General features: G+C 38.4%; 1 protein-coding gene across 1 annotated transcript in view; it reads right to left on the reverse strand.

The window, feature by feature from the left end:
• Window positions 1-12,982, reverse strand: part of CFAP54 (cilia and flagella associated protein 54) — a 602,528-nt gene that overhangs the window by 335,071 nt on the left and 254,475 nt on the right. Inside the window, 5 exon segments of the mRNA XM_042782173.1 lie at window positions 171-352; window positions 2,489-2,631; window positions 5,878-6,108; window positions 10,444-10,544; window positions 10,905-11,019. Of these exon segments, the coding sequence (XP_042638107.1) occupies window positions 171-352; window positions 2,489-2,631; window positions 5,878-6,108; window positions 10,444-10,544; window positions 10,905-11,019 (772 nt within the window).

Consider the following 12,982-nt stretch of genomic DNA (forward strand, 5'->3'; position numbering starts at 1 on the left):
ACTGCATGAGACTCAGTACCATGGCAGGCAAACCTCAAAGATGCCTGAGGCAAAATCCACCAAGATGGTGTCTCAGAGTCAAAATCAAAATCACATATAGCACATACATACATAAATATGTTTTACATGCCCGAGCGTATAGGATTAGCAAATCAAAATGACCACATTACCATGGCTCTCCTGCAATATAAAAAGATTTTTGTAAAATGGTCCAATAGGCTCAAATTTGTGGTTCGGTCCTTTTCCTTAAAACTATGAACTGATTGAAAGTCTGAGTCAGAACTTGTTTGTGTCTTGGCAATATCTTTGTCACCCATTTTGGAGTTTATAAACGCAGAAAATTCATCAGCATCTACAATACAAAAATAAGATGCACCATTATTGAAAACAGAGCATTAAGTTCCAGAAAATATAATAAAGGTGATATATGTCAAATAAGCAATTCAGAAAATGCATGCTAACTAAGTGTGGAGAAATGACAGGATTCTCATGGATTCAATGAACCAGGAAAAGCTGCTAGAAAAAAAGGCACTTAGGTTGGTTCTCAAAGAAGGGGCAAAACTCAGCTTGCGGGAAGAGAAGAGAGAAGAACATCCCAGGCAAACTCTAACTAACTCACTGCCATGGAGTCAGACCTGACTCATAGTGACTCCTCCTTGGGTTTCCAAGGTGGTATCACTACAGAAGTAGATTGCCCAACCTGCATTCCGAGGAGTGGCTGGTGGGTTTGAACTGCCAGCCTTCTGGTTAACAATCAAGTGCCTTAGACACTATGCCACCAGAGCTCCTATCCCAGGCAAGGAAGATGGCAAACTAATGCAGAAGCAGGAACGGACATGGTTTCCAAGCTTCTTAATTTGCCCTGTACAGGCCACTCCCAGGACACATGAAATGGAAAGTGCATGGCAACCTTTGGACTTGTGCCATAGAGCGGCCCTAGTCACTCACTCCCCCACTGGTAAGGCATAAAAGCACAGAGCACCTCCCTTCCCAAAAACCTTCTCTTAGAACCCTGCATTAGGTGGTAAATCTCAACAGTAGAATATTCTATTGCAAATCTCATGGTAGGTCATAAGTAGGGAGTCAGTTTTTTAAAAACATATGCCAAAATCAGACTCTTTCAAAATCTACGGAATTTACTTTCAAATACTTCAATATACACACATGACATGTAGATACAGTTATACCTAACATATACCCTACAAAAAGAAAGAAGCATATAACATACCTCAAATGTGAATCAACCCTCCAGAGGCAGTTAACTAGCATATGAAATACTCTGATTAGACATAAGTTATATAGTACTTACATTGCCATTATTAACAACCTAAATAAGAGGTTTTGAAAAAGCATGATGATATTAGAAATATTTTTATTTGTAAAATAAGTGATATTCAAGGTAAGTGATTGGTTAATGTTAGGACTTAAATTGTGTTCTTCAAAAGAATGTGTTGAATATGTCCTATTTCCTGGTACCTGTGAATGTCAACTTGTTTGGAAATAGGGTATCTTAAAAGATGTTATCAGTTAAATTAACATGAGGTCATACTGAAGTAGAAGTCCTAATCCAACCTAAGTGGTGGAGAAGATACACAGAGACACACACAGGGAGAAGACGGCCATGAGATGGTGCATCTACAAACCAAGGAGTACCTGTGGCTACTGGAAGCTGGGAGAGGCAAGAAAGTTTCTTCTCCTAGAAACTTTGAAGGGAACATGGCCCAGCCGACTCGTTCATTTGGACTTCTAGACTCCAGAACTGCAGATAACAAATTCTGTTCTTATAAGCCACTTAGTCTGTAGCATTTTGCTACAGCAGCCCTAAGAGATGAATACGGTTAAGAAGTATACAGGCTCCATCATCTTTGCAGGAATGGGTATAACAATCAGTCAAGTCCAGCAGATGAAATTTATCATTGCAGCAGCCCAGATCTAGAGTTCTCTTTGACCACATCCCTCTACTTCATAGAAGTCCCTGTTACCAAACAGGTAACAACACTGCTTGGCCCTGCCATCAGCATATTGGAGTGAGTTTTCATGGAAGGTGCCTGTTGGAGATCCTAAGGTAAGAATGAGACTGCCCTGAATCCAGAATAGGTTGGGAGACTGCTTTTGTGCCTATTGGCATTAATATGTTTGATTGAATTTGTTCTGAGACTTGTTTCCACTAAAACATAATACACGGTAGCAAGGCCTAACCTATCTTGAACCACTGGAGGCTACCAATATTTAACAAAAAAAAAACACATTATATTGGCTGAACAGCCAAATGGCTTTAGGTCACAACACAACATAGATAGTTCCAAACATACAGATGAGACTACAAAAACAAATTTCTCGTATAAAGTATCACAACTCAACTGAATTTCTGAGTCTCTGGAAAATGGTGTGTGTACCTCCGTATGTCTGTTTGTGTGTGTGTGTTGGATTTCATTTGTGAATAAAAATCTAGACACAATTTTATAGTATATAAACATATTTACTTTACCTGATGGTAGGTTGATCCTTCTTTTTTTAGCTGTGAGAATGAAATCAAGCATTGCTTTATAACTATCTACCACAAATTTTCCTGTTGGTAATACTGTTCCTGAATTATATAATGAGAACATATTAGGATCAAATGACCGGAAACTACAAGGGGACAGAAAAAAAAAAAAAATCATATTAAAATAACAATATAAGCAAAATTGAGTTAAACCTGTCAAATACAATCTACTTTTAGTTATAAAACATTTATGAATTAGTGCTCACAAATTTTGGATCACAAAGTATTTTGGCATTTGTCCAAAGCCAAACATTTTCCAATTAACTTTTATAATTATAAAATGTCACTTTGGTCTGAGAAATTTTAACATCAACATCTATTTCCTTGCTCGGGCCCTTGAAAATAGGAATGAAAAGATCTATATTCACTCTATGAGCACTGAAAGAATAATTATTTATGTTTACTAACAGCTACTTGATTTAAACACAGCTCAGTGAAGATGTTCTACTATATAGAACAATGTGTCCACAATCAATGTGAAGGCCTAAGCAGTAAATAAACTTCCACAAAACCACAAACATATATAGTTAGTATGCATACCAGTTTTAATAAAATCAAATTTAGTCCCAAGTTATCCTGACACAAATTTAACCACTGTTTATTATGTTGCCAAGTAATCATGCAGGAATGGTCATGTATCTATGGAAGGAAGCTCAGAGAAAACTCCATTTTCAGTAAGGACACCACTCTGGTCTAAATCACTGTTCCTGGCATGGCCCCATAAGTGGGTCACTCTGCCAAAAGCCTTCTCTGTTGGTCAGGCAAGGGGATACTGCACAGTTTAAAATCAGGAAAGGTGTGCGCCAGGCTCATATCCTTTCACAATTCTTATTCAATCTGCATGCTGAGCAAATAATCTGAGAAGCTGGAGAATATGAAGAAGGAGGTTGCCTCAGGAATGGAGGAAGACTCATTAACAACCTGCAATATGCAGATGACACAACTTGGCTTGCCAAAAGTGAAGATGACTTGAAGCACTTACTGATGAAGATCAACGATTACAACCTACAGTAAGGATTACACCCCAACATAAATAAAACAAAAATCCTCACAAATGGTCCAATAAACCACATCACGATAAAAGGAGAAAAGATTGAAGTTGTCAAGGGTTTCAGTTCACCTGGATAATCAACATCCATGGAAGGAGCAGTCAAAAAAAAAACACAAAGGATATATTGCACTAGACAAATCTGCTGCAAAAGACCTCCCTTAAAGTGTTAAACAGCAAAGGTGACACTTTGAAGACTAAGGTGTGCCTGACCCACAATAGCCTCACCTGCATGTGAAAGTGGTTCCATCAAATATTTCTTGAGGAGATGCCCTGGAGATCTCAGATGAACCTGTATCTGGCAAATGCACACTTCAACGTGCTTTTACTAAAGCTAGGGGAGTGTACGAAGATGAAATTTGGTACTTCACAGGCCATGGTCAGGTATAGCCTGACCATGTCTCTTCAACAGCCTCACCTGCATGTGAAAGCTAGACGATGAATAAGGAAGACAGAAGAAGAATTGATGCATTTGAACTGTGGTCTTAGCTAAGAATATTGAAAATATCATGGACTGTCAGAGAATGAACAAATCTATCTTGGAAGGAATACAGCTAGAATACTCCTTACAAGCAAGAATACTAGGCAGACTTCGTCTCTTGTACTTTGCTCATGTTATCAGAAGGGACTAGACCCTGGAGAAGGATATCATGCTTGGTAAAGTAGAGGGTCAAGGAAAAAACAGAAGACCTTCAATGAGATGGATTGGCACAGTGTCTGCAAGGATGGCTTCAAGCATAACAACAATTGTGAGGATAATATAGGACTGGACAGTGTTTTGTCCTATATATAGTACACAGAGTCAGAACCAATCCGACAGCAACTAACAACAACATACATCTCTAAATCTTGCCAATCCATCAAGACCCAGACCAAGTGCCCCCTCTCTATAAAACTGTTCCTTCTTCTTAGCCACGAAAGCCTTCCTGCCAAGAAAAAAGACAACTTCATGTGCACTTCACTTTTTACTACTATAGTTATTTGTGAACATTTGTGACCTGCCCTACCAGCGGTCTAGAGTCTGTATGAATATAGTCTAGTATATATTGTTCATCTTTGTATACCTGTTATGAGTTATGTCCCCTAAAAAGACACATTGAAGTCTAAACCCCCATATTTGTGAATTCGACCTTGTTTGGAAATAGTCTTTGCAGATGTAATCAAGTTAAAATGAGGTCAGACTAGATTAAAGTGGACCCTAATCCAGTGACTGGTGTCTTTATGAAAGAAAAGAGAGGGAGATTTGGCTAAACAGACACACAGGGAAGAAGGCCATGTGACAACAGATACAAGGATCAGAGTGCTGCATCTCTGAAGCAAGAAATGCCAAGGATTAGAGGCAACCACCAAAATCTAGAAGAGGCAAGGAAGGATTCTTTCCTGGAAAGAAACCAGCCAGCAACCCAAACGCAGACCTCTGTCCTTCAAAACTGTGAGAGAATAAATTTCTATTGTTTTAAGCCACCCAGTTCGTGGTACTCTGTTACAACAGCCATAGGAAATGAATACAATGCCCACTGCACACAGTTCCATCTAAAAGGTATTCTACAACTGGTTTTTGAATGAATGATACTCTATCTTCTTAATGGTTGTATACTGCTGCATGCTTTTGAGTCAACTCAGACTCATAGCAACCGTATCAGGCTGTGTAAAACTGCCCCATAGGGTTTCCTAGGCTGTGACCTTTACAAGAGCACACTGCCAGTCTTTTCTCCCACAGGGCCACTGGTGGGTTCGAACTGCTCACATTTTGGTTAGCAGCTGAGCACTTAACTATTGCACCAGCAGGTCTCCTTAATAAGTTATGAAGCATTCCATATTATGTACTTACCTTCTATGGTTTGTATCTCCCACAGCACTCAGCCAAAGACACTAATAAGAGCTCAAAACTATTTGTTGAATTAATGATAGAAAGTTGACATTGTATGAAAAATATGATCTCTATTTATGGAGCATAAAATATAAATGAAATCAAGTTTTGCCTGATATCTACTAATACCTAAAGTTATTATACAATTCATATTATATTTCTGTTGGAATTATACTTTATTCTTGCACTGAAAGCTATATTAATAAACATAATCAAGATTTATGCAAATTAGTACTTCATAAACACTTAAGATTCTGAGATAAGAAATTAGGAAATATACCAATGGCCAGTATAAAGACAGAGGCATTCTCCAAACCTCTTTTGGGTTATTATCAGCATTAGAGACTTGCACATACAAATACAATCTATGTTCATGGCATTAAAAAATTGTTATGCATTGATAATGTACCATACCTGACCATGGCCTGTGAAGTACCAAATTTCATCTTCGTACGCTCCCCTAGCTTTAGTAAAAGCATGTTGAAGTGTGCATTTGCCAGATACAGGTTCATCTGAGATCTCCAGGGCATCTCCTCAAGAAATATTTGATGGAACCTCTTTCTTTTAACATAATTTAATATTAGAGGGTTCATACTATCCACAAGGAATCGATAGGCTACTTTTCTAACATCAGGTCTCTTATTTCTACCAAGACAGAAAGAAGTTTTGCAATTATACAAAGTTTCAGATACTTAATAAAGAAGAATGATTCCAATTTACACAAAGTGGATCAAGAAGTCACTTGGCTAAGTGCAAATCTGCCTGGCTTATTTATCATTTCCTTAGTGCTAAAAATGTGAAGGGAGCTCTGGTAGCATAGTGCCTAAGGCACTTGACTGCTAACCAGAAAGCTGGTGGTTCAAACCTCCCAGCCACTCTTCGGAAGGAAGATGGGGCAATCTACTTGCGCAGTGATACTGCCTTGGAAACCCAAGGAGGAGTCGCTATGAGTTGGGTCCAACTCAACAGCACATAACAACAACAACAACAAAAATGTGAAATTGGGAGGTAAAGAAGGCACAAGGGTAGACACTAGGGATGGAGACACTATGTATTGCCTTCAACTCTCTCTAATGTGTTTCCTAAGCTGCAATGGAACTTTACTTTCTCATAACCAAAGGGCACTGATTTTAGACAACTAAATTATAACGTAATGTTCACATTCATCAACTAATTTCAATATTAAACAAGAAAATCACTTCTCTGTATTATTCCTTAAGGAAAAAAAAGGAACAAAATTTTTTCTAACATTAGCTAGACTATGAAGAAAATAAAATATTGGTCAACTGTAGATGAAATGCAGGAGGCCTGGTGGCACAGTGTTAAGTGCTCAGCTGTTAACTGAAAGATCAGTGGTTCTAAAGCACCAGCCGCTCCATGGGAGAAAGATGCAGCAGATGCTTCTGTAAAGATTACATCCTTCCGTAAAGATTATGGAAAGGTGGAAGGTGAAATCTTTATAATCTTCATTAAAGATTACAGTTCTGCTTTGTCCTACAGGGTCACTATGAGTCAGAATCAACTTGATGGCAATGGGTTTATAAAATAATTTGGTGAATACATACTCAATATGATCTGGAGAAAACTCATTCAAATTTGAGCTAATAGTTCAGACTTTAAGTATAGCAAATTCAGTTTTTAAAAATCATTCCTATCAAAATCTCAAAGTAGTTCCATGATTTCTTATTTTATTTATGTTGTTGTGGAGAATATACAGAACAAAACATACACCAATTCAGTAATTTCTCCATGTACCATTTGGTGACATTGGTTACATTTCTTCATTGTGCAACCACTCTCACACTCCTTCTCTGAGTTATTCCTCCACCACTAACATAAACCACAGCCCTCTAAGGTTCCTATCCAATCTTTCAAGTTGCTGTCATCAATTTGATCCCATATAGATAGACCTTGAAACAGCACAGGGCTCAAGGCAGACCTTCTTCACTAGTTAAGCTAAACTATTGTTTGGTTTTAAGAAGACTCCAAGGAAATTTTTTCATTTAAGGTTTAAAGATTATCACAGGGCAATAGTTTCAGGGGTTCATCCAACCTCCATGACTCCAGAAAATCTAGAGTCCATAAGAATTTGAAATTATGTTCTTCATTTTCCCCCTTTTGGTCAGGATGCTTCTACGGAATCTTTGATCATAATGTTCAGTAATGGTAGCCAGACACCACCCAGTTCTTCTGGTCTCATGGCAAAAGAGGCAGTTGTTCATGCAGGCAATTAGCCACACATCCACATTCTCCTCCTATTCCTGATTCTCCTACCCTCCTCTGTTGCTCCAGGCAAATAAAGTCTAACTGCTGTGCCCTGGATGGCCATCTGCAAACTTTTAAGACCCCAGGCACTGTGCAACAAACTAGGAGGTAGAACAGCACTGTGGTAGTTAAGCTTGTGTGTCAACTTGGCTGGGCCTGGTTTTCAGTGGCTGGGCAGCCATGATGAGACTGGTGATCGGCTCCATGGTGGAATCTACCGTGAGCAGCTTTAGGGATGTGGTCTGCTTCCAGTATCTAAGAAGCAACTTGGAGGAAGGTCTCCAGTTTTGTGGCACACTTGGACCCTGCATGTAGCCAAGTCTCATTTAGCAGCCTGCCATGTTTCCTGCCAGTCTTGGGACTATCTCTGGACTTGAATCAGGGGCCTGCTGTGTGGCTGTGTGGTTTGGTAATATCAGGACTGTGCCTTTTCACTTGTCAACCTTGGGTTTGCTGGCCTCAGCAGCCAGCAGCTGCCTGAGTGAAGAGAGAGCCTCCAACTTCAGTGGGCTGGGAGCAAGAGGCTGAGCCGAAGCCCATGGGTGAGGGGCTTTCACCCAGCCCCTAGATCCTGGCACTTCAAACTCAGACTTCCTCCTAAACTGTAAGAGAATTAACTCTTATTCAAGCCATCCCATTTATGGGTATTTCTGTTAGAGCAGCACTAGAGGTAACCAAAACAAGCACTAAACACATTATTAATCCAATTAACTGGGATGTTCCACAAAACCATGACCCTAAACCTCCAAATCAGGGAATCAAATCCATGAGAGTTTGGTTGTAAAAAGTAGCCTTGGCAGCTACTCTTGTGTGTTTTTTGACATTGTTGTACAGTGATGGAAAAATCACATTGATTAAGTGTAGCGTTGCACAGTGATGATTGCAATTGCTGTCAATAAGTTGTACTCTTGTCAAAAGTTGAATTGGCAAATGGTCAACTATTTTTATAGTGACATAGTTATTCACATAGCATAACTTCATTTCTTCAAGATACTTTATGGATTTTTTTGTTTGTCTCTTTATATTACTGCTCACAAAATTACTGTTCCATTGGTCAGTACTGTTTTAACTCATTTATGCTGGAGGGAAAAAGGAAATAGATCCCAGTTGGTAAGTTAAGTACTTTCTTCACTTATATGGATACTGTGTCTGAATCCGAATCAAAATACATAAAGACACAAACAGAACAAAGAGAGAAAGAAAAGCAGGAAGGAAGGACAGAAAGCAGATAAACAGACATTGTTGCATCAGAGAAGTAGACATTTTGAGAAAGAAAGGGAGAAAATTTCCTTTTGACATGTAGTATTCATACTATCATTCAGTGACAAATATTTGTATGCTGTTAGTGATTTCCTTTTAATCCAAGGTTTTGGGGTTTTTTCTTATTTTTTAATTATTTTATTAATTTTTTAGCTTGATGATGCAAATTTTAATATAACAGAGCTAAAGAATGCTCAATTTCATCAGGAGAAGATTTACAAGTAGGAAAAAAGTCTATGCAAAGTAAGGTACAGCACTTTCTTGAAAAGCTGGAAATAGAAACACCATATGATCCAGCAATCCCAGTACTAGGTATATCCTAGAGAAATAAGAGCCACGACATGAATAGATTTATGCACAGCCATGTTCAGCCTTATTTACAAGAGTAAAAAGATGTAAATAACCTAAATAACCATCAAAGGATGAATGGATAAACAACTTACGGTGCATATACATGATGGAATACTATGTCACATTAAAGAACAGTGATGAATCTATGAAATACCTTGTAACATGGATGAACCTAGAGGACATTAGCTGAGTGAAACTAGTCAATCACAAAAGGACAAATATTGTATGAGACCACTATTGTAAAAAGTCAATACAAAATTTGCACACAAAAAGTAATATTCTTTGATGGTTACCAAGGGTGCGAGGGGATGGGAGGGTAAGCCATTAATTAGAGGATCAACAAATACTTAACTTTGTCAATTAAGGGGTTAAGGGGAAGGTAATATACAATAAAGAGGATATCTGCTTTATAGATTACTTGTTAAATTTTAAAATAAATACACAAATAGCTTGTTGTGCAATACTACCTCATGGTCGTACGTCTTTTCTCCATCAGCCTCAAACTGCCTCAAAATCACTACAACAATAGTAAATCAAAAAACAGCTGTCAAGTTGATCCTGACTCAGTGGGACTCTGTTCATGTCAGGGTAGAACTGTGCTCCACAGGGTTTTCAGTGGCTAATTTTTTGGAAGTAGATTGCCAGCCCTTGCTTCTCAGGTACCTTTGACAGACTGAAAATGCCAACCTTTCGGTTAGCAGCCAAGTGCTTATCCTTTTGTACCACCCCATGACCATGATAAATAGGCTTAAAATGTATGATCAAGAACATAAGGCCCACCAATAATCAAGAACAATTGACCAATTTGGTCTACTGACCACCCTCTCCAAACTGCTGCCACTCCTACCCCCCCAGGCCAATTACTCTACAGCATATTATCCTGTTCATTTATTCATAAAATGCATCATAATTTTAAATTAATTTTGAATTATCTCATTTATTTATGTGTTTACTTGTTTACTGTGTTCCCTTCATCTATAAGTAAGCTCCTTGACAGCACTGATCTTTGTCTGTCTAGTCCACCATTGTATCCTTCATGCCCCAAATAATGCCCAATACATAGTCACCTTCAAGTAAACATTTGTTGAGTCAATTAAGTATTACCTGTCCTGTTCTGACATTTCAGAAATATTTGGATTTTTGGAAAAAAATTCTCTCAGAGTTTCCCTTCTTTTATGTTTTTTTCTTGGTGCCACATCTGTAACCTTAATAGAGGAGATAACAAAAATGTTACAAACTGAATTTAAACATTGAACACAATACTATATATTCATACTATAATGCTTATCATATGACTTTGAAATACAGTGGTTTCTTTATTCCCCTCAATTAAAATTACCATGAAACGTAACAGAAGTACTTGTATAAAACAAAAAATATATGATTATAAAAATAGCCATAGAATAACTTAAGAATTGAAAGTACTGTTTAATGATAAATTTATGCTTGTTTTTATTTCCTTCTTTTTCATATTATAATAAATTACCATGCAGTTAAATCATCTCTAGATATATATGAATTTCTTAATTTATGAGCTTAAAATTTGACAGTCATATGAAACTTACTTTTCCAATCTCTATTACCACAGCTTTGAATTTCTTAACAGATTTGCTTGACTTTTTACACAAAGTATTGTCCTTAATTTTCATTTTTTTAACTCCAAGTAGGGACTCATTCCTCCTAATACAAAAATATAAAGCCAGTCAAAAGGATTTGCAAAAACTTGCAGACCTAATGTAAAGTAGTAGATCCTTAACAACTGTTGTCATTGAAACTATGTAGGAACTATGTCCAAAATTGCTTGTGTTCCAGCTCTGGTGGTGTAGTGCCTAAGGCATGTGACTGCTAACCAGGAGGCTGGTGGTTCAAACCCACCAGTCACTCCTTGGAAGGAAGATTGGGCAATCTACTTCCGTAGAGATACAGCCTCAGAAACCCAAGGAGGGGTCTCTATGAGTTGGATCCCACTCCACGGCAGTGAGTTTGGGTTTGTTTTTTGTTTTGTTTTGTTTTGTTTTTTTGTGGTATCTCTGGTCATCAAAGAATGGTTGGCCTCCCAAAAGAGAAAATGTAAACCATCCCATAAAATGGAAAGAGAGCTGAACTGACGTAGCTACAGAAAATGGAGGGACAGTTGAAGGCATGATGTGGGAAGAAAAGAACTGGTCTGGAAATAAAGCAACCTGGACACCTACCTTTACAAATTAGAATGTTATATAAAGGGTGATCTAGACAAGCTATCTTGTTTCCAATAGTTTAAGTCTCTTTGGTTCCATCATGTACAGGCTCCAAGCCACTATCTACTTCTGAACGCCAGCAAGAACTAAGCTTGTTAGATATTGACTAAACTTTTCCTGCCCTCGGTCACCTGCAGGGATTTTTTTTTTTTTTTTTTTTAGGATTTGGGTGAAGATTTACAGAGTAAATTCACTTTTCATACAGCAGTTCACATATACTTTGTCTCATGTCATTGACCAAAATTTACAATGCAGCAGCTCCCCTCCCACTTCCTCCCCATAGTTACCTCCTCCCAGTGTCCATCCACCTGCAGGGATTTTTAACCATGTTTCTTTAACTTGCCATAAACTCCTATGGTAATCTGGCTCCTTCTTCAAATATATACAAAGCCTCTCATTTTCCCTCTGTTGATGTTTATCACCTGTTTCCTGAAAGTTATATATATCCTGAACTTTGTATTACTTTTGGCAAACACTTGCCAGGTACAACAAAACTCTGCTACAAAATGTTAAATAGGATCCAATAACTTAAATTGCACAAAATGCAGGCTCATGTCATGGCAAGGGTAATGAGCCTGGATAACTAGTTCCAGGAATTGCAGTATATGATCCACATTTATCCTGGTCCCAACAGTGATTTGCTTTTCACTTTGACTTTGATAGGATGACTCGATCGTGTGGTTGACAGCCCAGCTCCAGCAATTTCAAGGAACTCCCAGTTCACTGACACTCACTTTGGCAAATGTTTGGTCTGTCTACACTAGGGCGCTTGGACCAGTCACCACTGGGGACTAGGGACCCATCTTCTGTTCTTTGTATCCTGAGCCTGTTATTTTCCAACCGGCTTTGTCACTCCTCTAGGTCCTCCCTCTCCCCAAGCCCCAAAGAAAACCAAAACTTTGGCCTATCATTATTTGAGAATGGAGCTGAATATAATACTGAAACTAATCACTAATAATTACACTTTATTTTTCACTGACAGCACATCTTCACAGGGTTTGTCTGTATATCATTATCCATTCATTTTCAACCTTGCTTCAAGTTGTTTTAGGCATCTCTCTGGTTGTTGTTGCTGCCATCACACCAGCTCTGACTTGTGTACAACAGACAGTCCTGCACCGTTTTCCTGATCACTGGCATGTTTGAGTGCATTGTTGTGGCTATTGTGCCAACCCACGTCACTGAGGGTTCCCTCTGTTTTTACTGACCCTCCTCTACTTTACCAATCATTAGGTCCTTTTTGGTCTTTCCTGATGACATGTCCAAAGTAAATGACCTGAAGTCTTATCACCTTCACTTCTAAGGAGCATTCTGCTTGTGTTCCTTCTAAGCTGCTTTGTTCATTCTTATGATAGTTCACCACATATTCAGTATTCTTCACTAACACCACAATTTGAAGGTGTCAC

Source organism: Orycteropus afer, unplaced genomic scaffold (genome assembly GCF_000298275.1).
Source record: "Orycteropus afer afer isolate SDZICR_OR568_19922 unplaced genomic scaffold, OryAfe1.0 scaffold00253, whole genome shotgun sequence".
Classification (NCBI taxonomy): Eukaryota; Metazoa; Chordata; class Mammalia; order Tubulidentata; family Orycteropodidae; genus Orycteropus; species Orycteropus afer.